Genomic DNA, 22145 nt, shown 5'->3' on the forward strand with positions numbered 1-22145 from the left:
AGCTTTGGAGGCAAATAGGAAGGCAAGTGATGTGTTGCCGTTTGTTGCAAGAGAATTTGAGTTGCTCGGATGGCAGGCCTGTCACATGATAGACTAAGTTAGGCTATTCTCTAGAATTCAGATGTTTGAGAAACAATCTCATTGACATATGCAAAATATTCAGAGGGTAGATGCAGGGAGGGTGTTTCCTCTGGCTAGGAAGTCTAGAACTAGTCGTAAAATAAGGAGTAGGCTATTTGGGACTGAAATGAAAAGAAATTTCTTCACTCAGAGAATGGTGAACCTTTGGGATTCTCTACCCAAGAAGGCTGTGAAAGCTCAGTCATTGACTACATTCAAAGCAGACCAATAGATTTCCAGATATTAGAAAAATCAAGGAATGTGGGAATAGGTCAGGAAAATGACATTGAGGTAGAAAACCAGTAAATTGCTGAATGACAGAGCAGGTTCGAACAGCCAAATTGGCCTGTTCTTGCTCTATGTTATTAAGAGGTTTATGGTCTATAGGTGGAGGAAATGAATAGCCTAAATTTTCCTACAAACAATGATATTGATGCTTTCGCCAACATAAGAACAAGATTAGGCCATTCAACCTGTTCTGCCACTTAATCAGATAATAGGTAACCTGGATATTACCTTTTTACCTCTAAAATCATAACCAGTTTTTTTTTAAATTTCAGTTTTGAGATTTCCAAGTGGTTAACAGCTTTTTGAGGAAGTGTTCAGAGTTCCACAACTCTCTGTGATGTTTCCTGATAACACCCCCTCAAAGGCCATACTCAATTCATGTTTATGTCTCCTGGTTTGGAATCCTCCACCAGAAGGAATAGTTAATCATTTTAAGCACCTAACCTTTTAATCTATACACAAGGCAATAGAAACCTTGTACATGCATAACTTAATCTTTCAAGATTGGATATCCTTCTAATAAATCTGTGCTGCAAGCCCATTATAAACTTTCCTGATGTGCTGTGATCAGAATTGAACAGTAGATAAATGGGTTCCAATTGAGATTTGTGTAATTAGTACAACTTCCAGCTATTTGCATCCAGTGCTAGGGAGAATTCAGCAAACTTTCATAATGGGGACTCTATTTTCAATCCAAGTAATTTGTAAATATAGAGAGAAACTAAAACCCCAGTGCAGGTTCCCAGTCACATCCTAACAAATGAGCAAAAATTCACTGTACCTATTTTCTGCTCTAAAATCTTGGCCAATGCTTACATTAGTAAGACTATTGCCTCAAATGATGCTGTTACTAACATGCTCTAAATGTCATTAGTTTCCCACTCAGAACACACCACAGGCATAACACCAAACTAAGAGCTTAACAATGGGACATTTATTATCTGGAGCTATGGAAGAACTTTGGTTAATAGTAATGTAGCTTCTTAAACAAACATTTAATCCCTTATTTACTTTCAAAAACTTCATTGCTTTGTGTGATACATGAACAAAGGCAATTCCAAATCACTATATTATATGTTTTAAAAAATATCCTGTTGCTAGCAAATAACAATTTGAATTCAGTCTTGCAATGCTTAAAGTATGCTTTTGGTACTTCTAAGTGGCAGTGATGTGAAAAATTTCTAACAGGCAGAAAATTGCTTTTGCCAATAAATGTCATTGGAATAGAGGTAAGTTTATTACATACAATTATTCAGAACATATAGGACATATGACTTGACAATCCACACTAGCATTAATTTGCTACTTGAATCTCCTTCTTTCTTTTAACTAACTCCATTTGCAGAACTGTTCTTGATCGTATGTTTATCTTGCTTCCTCTTAAATACATCTGTACTGTGTGGCTCATCGATTCCTTGTTGGTAGTGAGTTCTTCTCTCCAGGCAAGAGAGAGTGTTTTTGAATTGCCTATTTTATGTCTTTGTGGCCATTGTATGTTGACTACTCTTGCTCTTCCCCTCAAGTGAAGCACATTCACATCTATGTTAAAACTTTTGATAAATTTTAAATACTGCTATTAGATCACAGCCATCAACCTTCGTGGCCAGATGCTGCTCTAACTCCATCTACAAGTTTGCAGATGAAACCACCATAGTGGGTCGAATCTCAAAGAACGGAGCACAGAAAGGAGTGGCATGGTGTCACGACAACAACCTTTCCCTCAATTTCAACAAAAGAACTGGTCATCGACTTCAGGAAGGGGGGGTGGCGCACATGCTCCTGTTTACATCAACAGTGTTGAGGTCGAGAGGGTTGAGAGCTTCAAGTTCCTAGGAGTGAACATCACCAATAGCCTGTCGTGGTTCAACCACATAGACGCCATGACCAAGAAAGCTCACCAGCGCCTCTACTTTCTCAGGAGGCGAAAGAAATTTGGCACATCCCCATTGACCCTCACCACTTTTTATGGATGTACCATAGAAAACATCTTATCCGGATGTATCGTGGTTTGGTATGGCAATTGCTCTGCCTGAGACCACAAGAAACTGCAGATTTGCAGACACAGCTCATCACAAAACCCAGCCTCCTCTCCATAGACTCAGCCTACACTTCGCTGCCAACATAATCAAAGACCCCACCCACCCTAGACATTCTCTCTTCTCCCCCCAATTAATCAGGCAGAAGATACAAAGCCTGACAGTACGTATCACCAGGCTCAAGGACAGCTTCTAGCCCGCTGTTATAAGACTATTGAACAGTTCCCTTGTACGTTAAGATGGACTCTTGACCTCACAATCTACCTTGTCATGGCCTTGCACCTTATTGTCTGCCTGCATTGCACTTTCTCTGCAATTGTAACACGTTATTCTGCATTCAGTTAGTGCTTTTCCCTTGTACTACCTCAATGTATTGATGTGATGAAATGATCTGTATGAATGGCATGCCAAACAATTTTTCTTTGCATCTCAGTACACGTGACAATAATAAACCAATTCTCTCTTTCTCTGGCATTACCTCACTAACAGCTTAGAAAGTGATGGAAAGGTTGTGGAAAAGTTGCTGGAAAAATGGTGGACCTAATTAATGGTGCAAATCACTTAGTCCATAATTTCTTCTTTTAAGCCATTCAAAGGATCCTACGAACTGACATACAGATGTACAATTACTACTACACATCCCAAGAAAATCTGGGTTTGTAAGAAAGACAATAGTTCAATCATTGATTACACGAAGATAACATTAGGTGAAACTATATACACATATAAAGATTGACAATATTTTAAAAGGGCATCTTCTTTTATAGAGAATTAGTATAGTTTGGAGAAATTTGGCTACTTATACATTTGAGTAGCTCCTCATTTGCCAACCATTATATTATGGCATCATAAATCTCAAACTGAATATATTCTATACAGATAGAATTTCAAAAAATTTACCACTAGGCTTCTTGGTATCACAAACTCTGAAACCACTTAGCGGTCCCTTTGAGAATGAATTGAAAGTGATTGAAGAGACTCACACATATAATATTAAGAAAGATGGTAGTACACCTACATCCCACACTCTCCTACTCAAAAGTCAAATCATTCTCAGAATATCCTAACTAGGGCATCTCCTGATTTTCACAACTTCATTTCCTTGTCTACTTGTAAACTTTTCAACAACAGGATGTTTAGCAGGGAATGCTTGGCCCTTAAATTATATTTTTACATGATAATGAAGATCTTCTCTGAGTGAAGCAAAGAAACATTCTGCCCCTACTTTTCCCTGAAGCTCCAGTGACGTCAGTAGGAATTATAAGCTTTGATTTACAAATCCTTGTATTCTTATTTTACATTTTTTTCTTACCCCTTTTATTCATTGTAGGAATGTGGGCTTCACAGGCTGAGCCAACATTTAATTGCCCATCCCTAATTGCCTTGAGAAGGTGGTGGTGAGCTGCCTTCTTGAACCCTGCAGTCCTTGAGGTGTAGGTATATTGACGATGTTGTTAGGGAGAGTGTTCCAGGATTTTAATCCGGTGACAGTGATGTATCAGTGATACATTTCCAAGTCACAATGGTGTGTGGCTTGGAGGGCAACTTCCAGATGATGTTATTCCAATGCTTTTGCTGCCTTTGTACTTCTAGCTGGTAGAGGTCATGAGATTGGAAGGTGCTGTCTAAGGAGTCTTGATGAGATGATGCAGTGCATCCTGTAGACAGTACTGATTGTTGCTACTGTGTTGTGGTGGAGTGAGTGAATGGTTGTGGATAGGGTGCCTATCAAGGGGCTACTATGTCCTGTATGGCATTGAGCTTATTGAGTGTTGTTGAAGCCGCATTCAACCAGGCAAATGAAGTATTCTATCATACTCTTGACGAGCCTTCTAGATGGTGGACGGGCTCTGGGGAGTTAGGAAATCAGTTATTTGCTGCAGGACCTGCTCTTGTGGCCACATTGTGTATATGACTACTCCACTCAGTTTCCAGTGAATGGTATCTCCCAGGATATTGATATTTGGGGATTCAATGATAGTAATGCCGTTGAATATCAGGAGATAATAGCTAGATTTTCTCTTGTTGGGTAACGTCATTGCCTGGCACTTGTTTGGCATGAATGTTACTTGCCACCCATCAGCCCAGGCCTGGATATTGTACAGGCCTTGCTGCATTTGGATGTGAACTGCTTCATTATCCGAGGAGTCATGAATAGTACTGAATATTGTGCAATCATCAGTGAACATCCCTACTTCTGATCTTAAATTGGTTATTGACGAAGCAGCTGAAAATGCTTAGGCCAAAGACAGACACGACCCCAAGTAGGTCCTGCAAAGATGTCCTGTGGCTGAAATGATTGACCTCCAACCACCACAACCATCTTCTTTTGTGCTAGGTACGATTCCAACAAGCAAAGGGTTTGCTTGCCCCCTCCTCCCCACCTCCCCCTAAGCTAGAGTGAATTCCCATCGACTCTAACATAGCCGGGGCTCCTTGATGCCATACGTCAAGGACAGTTACTCTCACTTCACCTCTGGAGTTCAGCTCGTTTGTCCATGTTTGGACTAAGGCTGTAATGAGGTCAGGAGCTGAATGACTTTGGTGGGACCCAAACAGCTTCTGTGTGAAGGTCGTCGCTAAGCAAGTGCCACTTGATAGCACCATTAATTATCCCTTCTTTCACTTTGCTGGTGTTCAAGAGTAGACTAACGGGGCAGTAACTGGCTGGGTTGGATTGTTCCTGCTTCTTGTGAACAGGACAGACCTAGGTAGTTTTCCCACATTGTCAGGTGGATGCCAGTGTTGTAGCTGTACTGGAACAGCTTGACCATGGGCCTTCAGCGCCATTGCCAGAATGTTGGCAGGGAGCATAGTCTTTGTTGTATCTAATGCATTTAGCTGTTTTGTGATATTGTGTGCAGTGAATTGAATTGGCTGAAGACTAGCGTCTATCATGCTGGGAATCATTGGATGAAGCAGAATGGATCATCCACTTGGCACTTCTAGCTGAAGATTCTTACAAGTGCTTGTTTTCTCTTTTGTACTGATGTGCCAGGCTTCCCCATCATTGAGAATGGGGATATTTATGGAGCCTTTTCCTACATATTTAATTGTCCACCACCATTCACAACTGGATGTGGCAGGACTGCAGTGGTTAGATCTGATCTGTTGGCTTTGGGATCGCTAGACTCTATTGCATGCTGTTTATATTGTTTGTATATAAAATTATGAGAGGTATAAATAGGGTAGATAGTTGGAGACTTTATGTCAAATACTAGAGGGCATAGACTTAAGGTGATGGGGAAAGTTTAAAGGAGATTTGGAAGGCAAAATTTTTGTTTACACAGAGAGTGGTAGGTGCCTTGGAACACACTGCCAGGGAGGTGATGGAAGCAGATACAATTGCAACATTTAAGAGGCATATAGACAGACACACGAACAGGCAGGGAATGGAGAGATACAGATCATGTGCAGGCAGATCGGATTATTTAAATTAGCATCATGGCTGGCACAGACATCATGGGCCAAAGGACCCATTCCTGTGCTGTACTGTTCTATATTCTAAATTCTATTATTAATCCAGTGGCAATACCACTGTGCCATTAACTCCCCCTATTAAGTATGTGATTAAGCTAGAGAGGGTGCAGAAAAGATTCACAGGAATGTTGCTTGGATTGGAGCGCTTGAATTATAATGAGATATTGGATTAGCTGGGACTGTTCTACCTGGAGCAAAAGAAGCTGAGAGGTGACCTAATAGAGGTTTATAAGATTATGAGGGGCATAGATAAGTACATAGTCACAGTCTTTTTCCCAGGGCAAGGGAGTAGAAAACTAGGTGGCGTAGGTATAAAATGAGAAAGATTTAAAGGGGATCTGAGGAGCAAGGTTTTCCACAGAGGGTGGTGCATGTATGGAACAAGCTGCCGGAGGAGGTCATAGAGCCAGATACAATTATAATGTTTAAAAGACATTTCAGCAGATACTGTATACGGACAGGAAAGATTAAGACGGATACGAGCCAAACACAGGCAAATAGGTTTAATGTAGAAAGCCACCTTACATGGGCAAGTTGGGCCAAAGGGCCTGTTTCCACGATATAACTACTTGAACCTCTATGAATCTATGCCTCTATAGAGATCAAGTGATAACAGTCATACTGCATGATGTACACTCAAAGCACAAAGCTCTTCACCATTCTATCACAATGAAGCATTATAATATTTACTGCTGATTAATGGCAGACAATAATCTTACATAGGTGAGGTTCACAATGTACTAAATTGCTCAAATCAGTGGAACATCTTTCTTATTTTTTGAAACTGCCAGATTTATCCAGCTCTAAAGAGTACATCATACATTATAAAACCCAATGCAGTCACATGGCAGGACCATTAATATAAATTACTGGCAGTTTATTTCATCATTTAGAATGAATGAAACAAAGTCAATATGACCTGAAATCTTTTGATCCAAACAGGATAAGTGAAACTAAATACCAACCTGGATTAAGTTAATGCTAGATGTTTTCTACACATGGAAAACAAGCACCTGGGTCACAGAGGTATTAAAAACTGAAGGTTTCTTTATGGATTTCTCATTAATTGAAGACCCAAGAATATACAAACAGTACTATAGCATCATATCTCCACATATTTTTGATTATCACTGAAAGCTGAGTACATGCGCTATGAATAAAAATTTACCTTTGCTTCTGTTCCATTAACTTAGTCAAAAAAAATCACATTTCTTAACAACATTCATGAAATTGAACATTTGTATTTGATTTACTTTCTAATGCACAATGCTTTAATTTTTTTGTTTTTTAGTCAAACCACTTAAAATTATAATGACCAGCAGTACTACATCTTTTTGATGAGGCTGAAGGCCTGATCTGGAGAACACCGCCAAAGTCACAGAAAGGAAAAAGTAATAAAGTTAGAGGATAGGATAAAAATAAACAACAGGCTGGTAAGAATGTAAGAAATAACACCAGATACGACAGCCCAGCTTTTGTTTAGTTTTTGGTTACTTTTTGTTTATTATTACTGTTTGGTTTGTTTTTTTTTGGTTTGGGTTTTTTTTCATATAATCAAATTTTTAAAAATCATTTTCATGCTCAATTTTCAAGAGATTGGGAGGTTCAGATTACACATTTTACTCTTTGTGTCTGTATACATTAACTATTATTATTGTAATCCCGATCTCTTTGTATCATGTGTATAATTACTACCGTTATGTTTATTAATTTGAAAATTAATTAAAAGATTGGAAAAGAAAGAAAGAAATAACACCAGAAATAGGAATAGGTTCCCTTCGCCTGTGATCATTGCCTTCAACTCCACATTCTGAGATCCCTCTGTAGTCCAAAAATCTTAGTGTGGAATATACCTAATGACACAGCATCAATAGTTCTCTGCAGTAAGAAATTCCAAGGATTCATGAGTCTCGGAAAACATATTTTCCTCATCGTAGTCTTAAGTGGGTTATCTTTTATCCTGACACTGTTCCTGGTTCAAGAATCCACCACCCTATCAAGCCCTGATGGAATCTTGTGTTCAATTAGATCATTCCACTTTCTTCTAAATTCCAGAGTATATAGGCTTAATCTGCTCAATCTTTTCTCATGACAACCCCTTCATACATAAAAACAATTACGAATCTTTTCTGAACTGCATCCAAGGCAAGTACTGTATCATATTTGACTTATACAGTATTGGGCATGTAACTGACTAGTCTCTGTATACAGTCCCACACAAAGTGGCATCAAATAAACCTGGTAGAACTGAAATAGATGGAAATCAAACAGAACATTTTCCACTAATTGAAGATGTACCGTGCACAAAGGAAAATGGTTCTGGTTGTTGGAGGTCAATTACTGCAGGAATTCCTCTGAGCAGTGTTTTAGTCCCAACCACCTCCAACTGCTTCATCAATAACCTTCCTTTCATCACAAGATCAGAAATAGAGATGTTTGATGATGATTGCATAATTCAATTAGATTTGCAATTCCACAGAACAATAAGCAGCTATACCTGTATGCTGCAAGACCTGGACAACATTCCAGCATGGGCTTATGTGGCAAGTAGCATGAATCACAGAAGTGCAGGACAGTGACCATCTCTACCTACCCTTTTCCAGCTGCATTACTCTCATAGAGCCCCTTCTACAGAAAGAGGCCAGAGGTTGTGATTCACCTCCAGACCTCAAAATCCTTTCTACCATCCATAAGGCACAAGTTAGAAGTGTAGTGGAGTGCAGTTCTAATAACACAAACTCCAGAACATCCAAAGCAAAACAGTGTATTTAATTGGCACTTCACCTCCTTCTACTATCAGCACTACTGTGAATACATAGAATAGTACAGCACTGGCCCATGATGTTGTGCCAATTTGATGCCAATTTATATTAAATGTCATCCTCCTGTGTATCATCCATATACCTCCATTCCCTTCATATTCATGCATCTATCTAAAAGCACCTTAAACTCCACCAAACTGCCTGTTTCCACTACTACCCCGACAACCCATTCCAGGCACCTACCACTCTGCTTTAAAAGCTTGCCCCTCACGTCGTCTTTAAACATCCCCCCAACCTTAAAAGCACATCCTCTGATGCTTGACTTTTCTATCCTAGTGAAAAGATTCTGACCATTTACCCTATCCATGCATCTCATAATTTTAAAAACCTCTATCAGGTCACCTCTCAGCCTCTGATGCTCTAGGGAGAACAACCCAAGTTTGTCCAACCTTTCCTTACAGCTCATACCCTCTAATCCAGGCAGCATCCTGGTAAACCTCTTCTTCACCTTTTTCACAGTCTCCACATCCTTTCTAATGATGGGGACTACAGTATATATTGTCTGCCAAAGTACTGCAACAAGTCATCAGGGCTACTCAATAACAGCTCAGAAATCTACGCCCTTCACCACGAACAAGCAGGCACATGGAAACACCAGCTTTTGAACGTTCTCCTCCAAGTCAAGTGCCATTCTTTCTTTGAAATAAATCACTATTCCTTTATCATTACTTGCTACAAGTTATAGAATACAAATATTCCAGATCTATTTACTCATAGCTCACCACCACTTTCTCAACGTCAATGCTACTTTTTTTAATTCTTGAGAAGGTTGTATTACCTTGAAAAGGGGCAATAAATGGTAGCATTGCCCATATACTATTAGGAGATACTGCATGTACATTCTTCTGAAGTTGCTGTCAGTTTCACCATGTAAAACTTGTAAATGCTGAGAACTGCAAAGTCCGTAGCAGTATTTTCCAAGCATTAGAAACACTAAACCAAAAATGCCTTTTTCTAATCCAACAAAATTAAATTTTGGAATTGTTCAAGGTTAATCTATAACATAATGGGGGCTGTGTAATCCCTTTGTATCTCAAAGAATTTAACAGATCCAAATTAGTTCTCAAGTACTCCAAAGCCACATCCACCAAAGGGGATGCCCAGGATAATGAGTTTTGTCTGACAAAAGAGAAGGTACTCTCAGAATCAGAAATATTATCATTGACTTACACATCATGAAATCTGTTGTTTTGTGACAGCAGTACAGTTCAAGTCTGAAATTTGGCCTTTCAAAAAATATTATTTAAATATTATTTTCAAAATACCTCTGAACAAAAAGTGAAGTTAAATTACTATTTCTTTTCTCTTTTAAGCAATAAGTCACAATATCAGCCTTGCTAAACTATATCATTCAAGGGTCAACATGAAACAATGACTACAAGTGTATACCGAACCAAAAGCACTTTCTCCAGTGGGCAGCTCAGCTTGACTAAGCAAAATCATCTGATCTCAAACCATATATATCTTCTATGAATAAAATTTCACTCATTTGGATACAGCTTAAGAAAGTTCAAGAAACCAAGGCATCGTGACAAAAATTTAGGGGCAATTTAAAGGATTATTTGTCTTAAGTTCTTATCTCCATTCTTAGATGAGACTTATAATGATTCTATGTGCCAAAGAAATAAAGAAAAACAGGATTCAGCAGGATTTTAGAGAAAAAAAGACAAAAAAAATAGGAAAAGGAAAAATCTATGTAGTGGCCCAAAGTATTATATTAAAACTCTGATAATCTGTCACACTCGGGACTTTAGAGGTGCCAGACTGAGATTTTCCTGACAATTGGATATTATACCCATTAATACATCAACCCTTTTTTAATTCACTTTTTGAGAGCGTGGGAACTGGGACCCTGGTGAGTTGAGAGGGAGTGCAGCAAACATCACCAGTCAGCCAGTTGCCAAATCATCATGATTTCCAAAAAGGTGTATAGCAGGATGTCAGAGTTTTACTATAAAAGTAGCAACCTCCTCAAGTACAATTTCTGATGCCATTGGCTGTGGCACTTGGTTCATTCAGTGTTTAATAACTTGCTAAAAGTTTTATATAAAAGTTGAATCATTTCCATGATTTAGAATTTTACATTTATTTAATTTCACTAAGTACCAAATTACCCATAAATCTCTTTAATTCACAAGGCTGAGTTTGAAAGCCTCTACAGGGCTTAGCATAACAAATTTGAAGGAAACTCCTAAAAGCTTGACTAAAAAGGTAGTCATATAAATCAATTGTTCAACCAACTGTGAAACCCACGTGTCTGTTAAATGTGGCATAATGGCTCTCACAATATACAACCAAAAGTTAATTGTTGATTTGCTATTACAGCTACCTAACCTACTTCCATGTATTTTCTCGCATTAATTCTTGATTAAGAATTGACTGCTAGCTGCTTGGTCAACTTATTTTCTAATTAAGAAAGCCGAATCCTTAATTTACTCTTTTGTCGGTCAAATTACAAACATGGCCAATTAAATAAAACCATTTTTCAATTCTGCATACAAGTTCACAGAAGTACCTAAGGTGTTATATTCTCTCAGCAGTAATAAAATGAAATTCATTAATTCTTTAATAACATAGACCAATATAGAAAATCTGAACAGATTTTTCTTTGCTTGACTGTGCTGGTTAAACATACGACAATGTCAAATTGCTCAGGCATATTGGATCATTTCTCCTAGTGCGGTTCTTTTGTCTTAACTGATAGCAAGTTTCTACCATAAAGGTCATATGAAAGCAACAGAAATAATAAATCGCCTCAGTAGTGAGAAAAATATTGTATACCACCATGATTTAGTTTGCTGGTTCCAGATACTAATACTTTTGGAAAACCTAATCCTCAATAAAGAAATGCCACAGTTCAGATTGAAATACACTTCCAACCTTCTGCGGATATATCAGAATGTATTCTCTTTTTATAAAGAGAACAGTTTTATGGCCAGAGACAGCAATAACAAGGATAGTACATCTATGGGATAGTACATCTATGTATTCATGAAGTGAGATCGGCAAAATATTGCTCACAGATGTTTCTCTTGAACATTTAAGCTGTACTCACCTGATACTGTAACCACAATATACTGCTGTGGTGCTGTTACTGGTGAGAGCTGAGCAGAAGGCTGCTGTTGCTGTTGTTGCGATACCTGTAGCTCATTGACATACTGTTTTTGGGATGGTGTTGGTTGCTGCTGCTGTTGTTGTTGCTGCTGCTGTGATGGTTGTGCACCAGTCTGCAAGTCTGTAACATACTGTTGCTGGTTTGGTTGTTGCTGTTGCTGCTGTGGCTGTTGCTGCTGCTGTTGTTGAGCTGGTGGGAGTTCTGTAACGTAGGCCTGTGTTGCCATACCAACCTCTGCAGGTGGTAGTGTTAAATGGAACTCTCCACCTTGTCCACTAAGAAAGCAAGATAAAGAATTTAAGAATTTATCAAGACTCATTGACTGTAATGAGCTATTTCTCACTACCATTTTTCATTATGTTTTAACAATGCAATGGCAATGTCATGCCAACCCTACCATATTTAAAATGTGTTACTATATTTGTTTTAACCCATTTATGTGCAATGGGTGCTGAAGAATGAGCATCCGTGGCATCATTGTGTAATCTGCAACTGCCAATTGCTTTGAATAGTAAAAATTTCTATGATCTGTCGCATATTAGAGAATGATTGCAGAATTACATCTCTACCAACTGATTAAAGAAACTGTACAAATTTTCAAGCTAAAACATCTAAAGAAAGAAATGTAACAACAGGTGACAGCAACTGGGATCTAGAAGAGCGAAAGAGTAAAGAGGTGCAAGGAACTTTTTTTTAAAAAAAAGCACGCTCACCCTCTCATTTTTGTTTTTCTTCTTTGTTCTTCTCTATCCATATAATACCTATTTATCCCTCAAGTGGGTAACTTGCTTACTGCTCTCCTTCTGTAACATTTCAATGATGCAAAGGAATACAGTAAAAAGAACTCTCTCCTGAGATGACTTTCCTGTCAATTTCTCTCCACTGAAAGAACATGAACTATACTCAGTCCCTCCCACAGTTACACCTGTAAAATGAAAGGAAATGACCGAGTCCAGTGCTTAATACTCTGAGGTATCCTGTCTGAGTTTCATCAAATAATATTGCAATGAAAAAAAACTTTGAAAAGGCATATTAATATTTGGATGCCAGGATCAATGCACAAGAGGTATACATACTCTCTAATCAATATTATAGCTCCAATCATGGTTATCTATCTTTGCTCCTGGCTCAAGTAAGCATTTAAAAAGTACAGTTGATCTCTGTAAACATTATACAGAGGTCAATAAAAAGGATTTCTATTAATGTGCTCAGAACCTTGATCTTCATGTTACAATAACATAATCCAGGCTCAAAACTCTTAAATGTACCATCTGTTCAATGAGTTATGTAGATATTCCATGTACAGGTAACACACACATAATTGTACCTGGCATCAATACATTTTTCCTTTGCTAATAATGAAATAAGATTGGATTGGTTTATTATTGTCACTTGTACTGAGGTACAGTGAAAAACTTGTCTTGTATACCGATTGTACAGCTCAATTCATTACACAGTACAGTTACATTGAGTTAGTACAGAGTCCATTGATGTAGTACAGGTAAAAACAATAACAGTACGGAGTAAAGTGTCACAGCTACAGAGAAAGTGCAGTGCAATAAGGTGCAAGACTTTGGTGTAATATGAATACTGTTTTAATCTTACAGGCAAACTTTGTTTTTCAGTGTTGCCATCACCTATACTTGACTTTTAATAAATAAGTAATCACTGCACCTCGAATTAGTAATGCATTGTAATTGGTCAATGATACAAATTACATTATTCAATTCATCACTAATTTTCCAAATTAAATTCTGAGTTTAAAAGCTAATGAGTGCAAGCCTGCTCAAACTCAAACATTCTGACAATTAAAATTAAAGGAGGTGGTAATTGAAAATACTAAGTGGGATGGTAAAAACAATTATCGCCCATACTGCTCAGAACTTTCACCACACCCAATGTCATGTGAACAATAATTGCACTGGAAGTTTAAGGCAAATTGCTTTAAGGAATCTCTTTTACTGTCATGTTAAATATTTTCTGTGCTTTTCCTCTATGTACAGAAATATATGCTCTACCAAAAAATTGGTATGCTGCATATTGTGAACAAAACATTATGGAAATTTACACTACTCCTCCTGAAAGCGGGAAGGAGGGATATCCAATACAAAAAAAAATTTTGTTACAATTAAATGATTATTTATGACCAAGTTCTAGTGTGTGTTAATTGAAAGGTCAAGGTCAGTTACAGATTAGATTGTTAATTCAACTACATCAATATATGCTCTCAGTTTTTAATTTTAAGTTGATTTTCCTTCTGTAATATGAGAAAACAACAATGAAAAATGCATAAATGGGCAAATATAGCACATTTATCAATGAATCAAGATATTTATATTTTAATTTAAAAAAGTAACATTCCAAATAATGCACAATGCATTGGTAGAATCATTGATTTATGTAACACATAAATCAATTTCTACTTTTATTAACAGGTATTTGGGACTTTAGTTGGCTCATGGGGATTAACCAGCACCGAGTAGCCTTTACACCCGCACTTAATTTTGATTCCCTTCTTACAACCAGCATTGTATGGAAATATACTGGGTAAGAGGTAGCCCATTCATATTTATTTGGGAATTGGGAATAGCATCAAGCATAGCTATAAATTGGTGTTTTATAAATCAGGTAGCATCAGGTAAACAGAGCAAGAATTTGGCAGGTTATTGTTGTGGGTTTAGAAATACTGGATAGTAGTATTGGGAATCTGACAATAGAGGGAAAGTCCTTTGGTTTGACGACACTATGGAGGACTAACTGGGTTTTTGCCAGACAGAGGGGTAGAATATGTTGTTTGGCTCATTGGTGGATTCCTGATATTTATCAGCAATAGATGATAGAAAAAACACTGGTGGGTTGGTAAATTTCTAAGTTTCTGAAGACAATAAATTACATTGATTTGTTCCTTGAAAAAAAATCAGCATTTTCCTTAGATGGATCAATAGCTCAAATGCATGCATAAATATACGGAATCTGCACATTACTTCTCCCTCGCAGGAGCACTATACACATGGCTATTTAAGCAAAATTGATGTTTTATTTTCTAACAGCAAAATTCTGTCCACAGGTTCTTGATTGCCAGAAAAAACCGACAAGGATTGCATGCATGTGAATGACAAGTCTTATAAAGATATCATACACCTCAAAAAACTCTTTACCTACAATAATTGTCCTCTATATACAATAAAGAATTGATATAAAATAAAATCCTCTTTCAAATTAATACACAAAATTACCTAATGTTACTCAATGGAAGAAAACTTTCCACCCATTTACTACAGCTGGATAAGCAATCACACAGGGAAAAAAGATTAGTTTCCACAGGGCAGTGAAGTTGCTTCTGTCCCTCACCCTGAAAAACCCATTAAGAAAAAAGATGAATAGGCTTTATTTAAACATTTAGTTGAAAAGCTGTTTAAAATTCATAATTAAGGATGGGATATTGGTAGAAATTAGACTTAAATAAAATGAATTTCTGATACCCACATTTCTGATGCCCCACACAATTAATTGAACCAGTAGTGAGAGCTTCCTTTGCAAAGAATACCCACATTTTAGCAATCACTAGGTACAAATTTCCCCTTTTCTGATTCCTGCTGCTGTCAGGTGCTGGTTCCTTGGGATCTGAGGCAGCAGTAATTTCATCCAGGTCAGTTGAGCAGTCCAACACATTCTCATAGACAGGAAATCAAAAACGATTTTTTAAAAAATTAACATTTAGAACATTATACAAAATTCTAGATAAAAATTGGAACATGTATACGTGATTAAAATAGAAGCCGAAATACACTTTATAGCATAACTACTTTTGAATAGCTTAAATTCAAGTAAGTTAAGTGATTTTTAGATCGATTGGGTTGGAGAAGGCTGCAAACAGTGCAGTTCTTGAAAGCACAAGGGATCACCGACTGCAACTGCGACTTGCTATGTGTGTAAAGATTGTTGACATTTCCATGGGACAATCACAGTGTTACTATGTGATTACAGTATTAATCACAGTAGTGATCACAGTATTACTACTTTTGTTGTTACTACTGATGCAAAATCTGGGTCATTTCATGCTATCACCAGCCCTGACAGTGTAAACCTGCACATTTGATTTGTGAAGGAGTTGATAAGAAATTTCAAAATGTTCATTTAAATATTTGAAATCATTGTTACAAAAGCACTGTCAATAATGAAAAAATGGCTACTTTCATGTTCTCTCCTCATATTCATTACAGCTTAAGAAATACTCTAAAGTACTGGATGTAAAGAAACTGCACTGTAAACAAAGTATTCTGAAACATAATTGAGACCATACAAGATATAAATCATTCCTTTTACAAAGATTACTTGTATTTGATGGCATTTGCAGTTATATCAAACAACACATACAAGGCACATCTAAATCAATTTCCTGTTCAAAATACATATGTAGTTGTGAAAGTAAAGATGTAGCCAACACTGGGTCAATGAAGAGAAGTGTAGTTTAGGTGCAATAAGATAAAGTGATCAGAGTGATCAGGATAAGCTTGGGGAATGAAGACTGGAGATGGGATAGAATAAAAATGTGATTTCAGGACAAAATCAGTAGGAAACATTTGGGGAAAGAGGTCTGGCTGGTGGGAAAGGGAAAGGAAGGTGAAAGACAGAATCAGTTGAATTGATAATATCAAATCTTGTTGATAAAATTAAATCCATGAACTCCTTGAACCTACTGGAGGTGATGGTCAAGCACAAAGGGATCATTTGGGATGGAGAAGAGGAGTGGTCATCACAAGATTCTTTAAATAATAATTATTCCTAGTAATAGAGTACAAAATTAAACAATGCTTGAAGTGGCACAAATTATTGTGTGTGAGCGAGTGAGTGAGAATGGTTTAATGGGTTTAAAGACATCAGTGTAATTTAGCATTCAGTAGTTGAGTTGGCATCATAATGACCTTAGGCTAGCCAGTTAGGAATTTAAAAGTGCAATAGTAAAAGTTTTGAGAGAAGGATTTTTACTGGGATAGATATCTATAAAGAACAGTTTGATTATCAGATTATCAGATTGCATAATGAGTGATAAAGCACAAACAGGTTAGAAAGGCCACATGAAATGGCAAGATCAAATCGAACCATAAATGTACCCATGAAAATGGATGGAATGTTCTACATAGGGTGAGATATGAGGAGGCCAGTGAACTCAGAAAAGAGAGGAAAAGAGCTGAGTTGAAGGTTGAAACAATAAGGATGAGGAGTCACTCAGTGCCAAGGCTGAGAAAGGAAATCAGAAATCTCACTGAGAAGTTTGAGGTGATATTTTGGTGAAAAATAAAGAATAAATAAACATATGAGGCACGAGGGATGGAATAATGTGAGACATTTGAAATAATTGGAAAAGGAGCAGAAAAACAGGCTGCTTTAAGACAAAACTGCCCTGCAGTGGTTTGAGTGGGGCAAATGGTTGAAATTATAGTCAGTGTGAAGGCCTCATTAAGCGGGAAGGTTTTCATCACCCCCTCAGATAGTTCTCCATTAAGGGCGAGATATCAATATGATTATCCCCAATAATTTCATGATAGCAGGAATTCTATTTTCACGAGTGAATGTACATTATGATGATAAAGGAATGAAGAAAAAACATGAGAATATATTGGAGAAAGGAAAGTAAAAGTGGGCTCACACTCCCAAAAATGTGGACGTGCATGCGCATGGATGCTGGCAAGGTTAAATTACATTAATATGTGCTATGTTGCGAAGTGCACAGGAGAGAGCAAAAAGAAGACAATACAAGGATAGAAAATGAAAATCAACAAACTGCAGATCCTGCGCAAGGTTCTTTGACCTGAATTGTTAACTCCATGTCTCGTTCCATAAATGCTGCCTAACCTGCTATGCTTTTCCAGCATTTTCTCTTTTTATTTGAGGAGAGAAAAATAGTATTTAACATCAAAGTTACTGAAGTTTGTTGATTCCACTGATGAACTGACATACAAGGTACCATGGCAAGCAACTGATTCCTTGTGAAATTGATGTTGACGCAATAACAAAACCCAATTACTCCAGTCATCAAACAGAGGGTCAGGAATCATCTCAAGTAGAACAAGTGTGAAAGTTTTTATTCATCATAAATTGATTATAAATTATGAATCTAGTAAACTAGATAATGGAAATAATTGATTTAAATTCCCAGCCATAATTGTGAGTTGATCGAACAACTCCTGCTAACTGACTCAAGAACATATTCTGGGGAGCAGGGGTGGGGGGAAAAAGGAGGGGGGGGGGGAGGGCATGGAGTTGTTCAGTTCTTCTTGAAATGTTCTGATGGACACAGGAATCTGCAATTGTGAATAAATCATAATTTTTTTTGGTAGCAAAATCCAAAGCACATATTAAAAAAAAGCATACTTTTTTCAGTTGTACACCTGGAGGAGCCACTGAAAAAACAAAAAGTGTCTCCTGGGATTGAACATTCAAAGAGACTTTGGGATGTATTTTGGTGAGGAAAGAACTGTGGTACTGCATTTTTTTCTGCCAATTCACTTCTGTCGTCTCTTAAAACCAGTGACTCGAAGAGGAGCAATTTCACAAGTGCCCTCTACCCTCTGGTAAATTTATATTATTAATATGTACCCAAGTATATGTCATTCATTTGCTGGCCTACATTCAATTCAGTTACAATAGGTGTTCAACATCTGCACAAATGCAAATCATTTTCCAAAAGGTGTGATTGGATAGGATTCCAGACAAAGAACCATGAAAGACTCTCCACAACTGTCTCCAACTGCATCAAGCACCCTAAAAACAGAGTGATCCCTATTTAATTTGTGAAAACATTACTTTCTCTTAACAAGACCAGCCTCACAAATTCAAGTTCTTTCTGCATAAATTCATACTCTTTCTGATTTCTGGACAACCATATGTCATAGTGAATCAGCTTGGAAGAAAACCACAGTAGATTAGATTTCTTGGATTACAGCAAGCCAGAATGCAAAGAGCTTTACTCTATATCTGACCAGTTCTATACCTTACCTCAGAATTTCTGATTATAATCTGTGCAAAAAGTAGAAAAGAAAATCCATTTTCTCATCTTGATCAGCATAAAACATTATGAAGTTAAACAAATCCATAAAAGTGATATGAAATATAAATTACACACTTCCAAGAGAAGTTACAGCATCTATATAATTCACCTGCTCCATGGCTAAAGTATTTATACATGACATAAAGCACAGATACCCTTTAATTCAGTTCATCATAATTAATAACTGGCATTATTAGTTCCTTGAGTTTATAAAGAACTTCTGTAACAGACCACCACTTGGAAGAGAATAATAGAAAAAAAACTCCAAACCTTACAACATTTCTACTTGAAAATATTTACCTGTATTCTTTGTTCTGAAAAACGAACAAAGATATTCAAATGGCCTCTCCTAATAAGCCAATTGTCCTCTGGTATAGCATCCTCTTCTCATAATTTAATTAGTCATGGGAAACAAAACCATAGCAATTCAATTAGTCATGGGACCATAAACTTTTCCATCATGGCTCGTGATAAACCCTTCTGTCTGGCTGATGTTCAAAGCATTTTGAAGGGACCAAAATTATTCCAGGAGAAATAGATAAAACAACTATTTTACTTACTACTCAATTTCTTCATAGGTGTGCAAATAGATGCAACAGCATTTGGTATTGATGTATCCAGTGTTGCTGTTTCCATCCAGTTGATCATTTGTCTAACTGTTCCCTTTCTTTCTTACTTTTCCATTGTAAAATTTCTCATGTTGAATGGCATTCTGGCATCTGACTTTGTAAGAAAGAGCTTTCAGAATTGAACATAGGTCTCAGTGTTCTTAGATTCCTTTGTCACATTGCCTGGGCAGCTTCATCAATAGTTCTCAAAGATGTTCAGACCCTAAGAACTGTAGCATGATGGGTATTGCCTTGAGATCCAACAGATTAAAACAGGCTGTTTGGAATCTTGTATTGTATTTATAATATTCATGGTGGTACAAGGAATTTGAGTCATACTGTCATACAGCATAGAAACGGGCCCTTCAGCCCACTGAGTTCGTGCTGACCATCAAACACCCATTGGCACTAATCCTGCATTTATCCCACTTTATTCTCCCAACATTCCCATCAACTCCTCCCAGATTCTACCAATCACCTACACACTAGAGGCAATTTACAGTGGCCAATTAACTAATCAACCCCATATCTTTGGGATATGGAAGAAAACCAGAGGAGCTGGAGGAAGCCCTTGCAGTCACAGGAAGAACACGAAAATTCCATACTGACAGTACTGGAAGTTAGGATCAAACGCGAGGCTTGCTGGACCTAAGGCAGCAGTGCTACTGGATACACCACTGTGCCATTCTATGTGGAAATCAAAGGCTTTAAGATGTGTGTTTTAGATTCTGTAAACTGCACAAAGGTCACAATAATCAAGCAGAGATAACTACTACCTTATTCAACTTAAGCTGTGAAGTGATTTGACCAAGCCAGACAATTAGTCTCCTGGGCGTCCTTCCTTCTGAATAAAGTGAGCAGTATCAGAAATGATACTGGTCTACTGTTACTGATCCATCAATGACATAGAAACTAAAGATATACATAAATGTATAATATTTATAGGTGCTTGCATAAGCTAATAAAAACATTGGAGAAAGTAAATATGCACATTGAATAAAATGCAATAGGTAATTATGCCAAAATTCACTCTTTGGGAGGTTAGATAAGTCTCACTTTAACAAAAGGTTTGTTTTAATTTTACATCAATTTATGTTCATGACATAACGTAAAGATATGTGTCTCTTATGGAAACAGCAAAGTGGAAAATCTATATGTCACAAAATGACTTTAATAAAAAGAATTTGGTACTTTATTATCTTAGGTTATTTTTCCTCACATAATTCTTAATGATCAAGATTTCTTATTGTTACTTCAGTTGACAGCCTGTACTTTCCTATAATTTCCAATGTTTCAGATTTCTGGCTTTCATACAATTTGCATCACTGAAGCAGTACATGAACAACACAAAAAGTGGCATCTACAATATTTACAGATTTTTCAAATGTAGAGTTTCAATCACAGTTTAATAATTCATTTTTTAATGAAATTATTACCTTGAACTTAACTCCCAAAGACAAACAGAGCTATTGCAGTGGGATGGTTAAAAATGAAAATAAAAATGGGGAATATAACCTTACTACACAAAAATGCCCATTGCATTTCATAGTAGGGTTTGTGGCCTCCACAGTTCTGCTTATCTCTTTAGAATTCTCTACTCTAGGTAGAATGATAAATATATTCACGACTTGAGATCAACAGATTTATTGGCCCTTACGGAATTATGCAAATTAGACATGCGATGAGAAACTGAAATTATTACAGAATTTCAGCTATGATCTACTGAATGGCCCACTCTGATTTCCTACATTATCATTAACAGACTTAAGATCAACCTTTCACAATGAAACTTAAGGCCTTATTTAAATTTACAGATGCCACACTGGAATCCAGGCAGAGAAAAACCGGCTAGAATATAGGATCAGAATCAAGCACGTACCATCATTCAATTAGATGGCTGCTTTGTATCTTCAGTCCATTTATCTGTCTTTGTTCCATAGCCCCTAACACAGTGAACATTTTTGATTGATCTAACTATCAACATTTTGCAGGAGGGTTTCAATTTTCTAACATCATCTCTGAATGGCATAACTTCAATTTTCTGTTGATGTTCGTTTGCAAGTCTTGACATGATTCATTTTTTCAAGAAATGAAAGTAACAGACAGGATACCTCTGTGACTTTTATTTGAAGGGCTTTTGGAAGATTTTTGATAAATATTACCAAAAAACACAGAAAAGGTTGTTAGCTAAAGTTAAAGATCATGGAAATTAGAGTCTGAGATGGAACTGAGACAGAAGCCAGAAGGGAACGGGAAAAAGAGGCTGGGAGTGGGGATCGGCCTTGAGGGAGCCAGTAGATTAGAAATCAAGAATCTGAGTTGCATCAGGAAATGATGCAGGATGGGTGGGTGTGGGAAAATTAGAGGCTGGGTTATTGCCTGGTTTATGGAGTTGGTAGGAATCAGGGAGTGGGGAGATGAATTGGCCCCCTTGACATCAGGGATGTTCGGAGGTTTGATCTTGTGTGGCCTGGCAAGGACACAGGATGTAGGCATGTTAGTAAGTTAACTTGCTTCCTCAATCAACACTGCAGGAGCAATACCCAGAAGAGCAAATGCCAGACATAGCCAGAAAAGTCATGGTCAAATTCTCCATCAGTGCTTTAAAAGGGGTGCTGCATGAAG

General features: G+C 37.3%; 1 protein-coding gene across 5 annotated transcripts in view; it reads right to left on the reverse strand.

Annotated features, from left to right (window-relative positions):
• The window catches only part of rfx1a (regulatory factor X, 1a (influences HLA class II expression)), a 109338-nt gene that overhangs the window by 76514 nt on the left and 10679 nt on the right, over positions 1-22145 (reverse strand). For 4 of the 5 annotated variants that reach the window (XM_052042127.1, XM_052042130.1, XM_052042131.1 and 1 more), the window contains exon 2: positions 11802-12136. The exons of the other annotated variant lie outside the window; for it this stretch is intronic. In XM_052042127.1, coding sequence (XP_051898087.1) covers positions 11802-12087 — 286 coding nt within the window. In that variant the 5' untranslated portion in view covers positions 12088-12136. The remainder of the gene's footprint in view (positions 1-11801; positions 12137-22145) is intronic. 5 annotated transcript variants of the gene reach the window in all.

The sequence above is a fragment of the Pristis pectinata genome, chromosome 31, assembly GCF_009764475.1.
Source record: "Pristis pectinata isolate sPriPec2 chromosome 31, sPriPec2.1.pri, whole genome shotgun sequence".
Classification (NCBI taxonomy): domain Eukaryota; kingdom Metazoa; phylum Chordata; class Chondrichthyes; order Rhinopristiformes; family Pristidae; genus Pristis; species Pristis pectinata.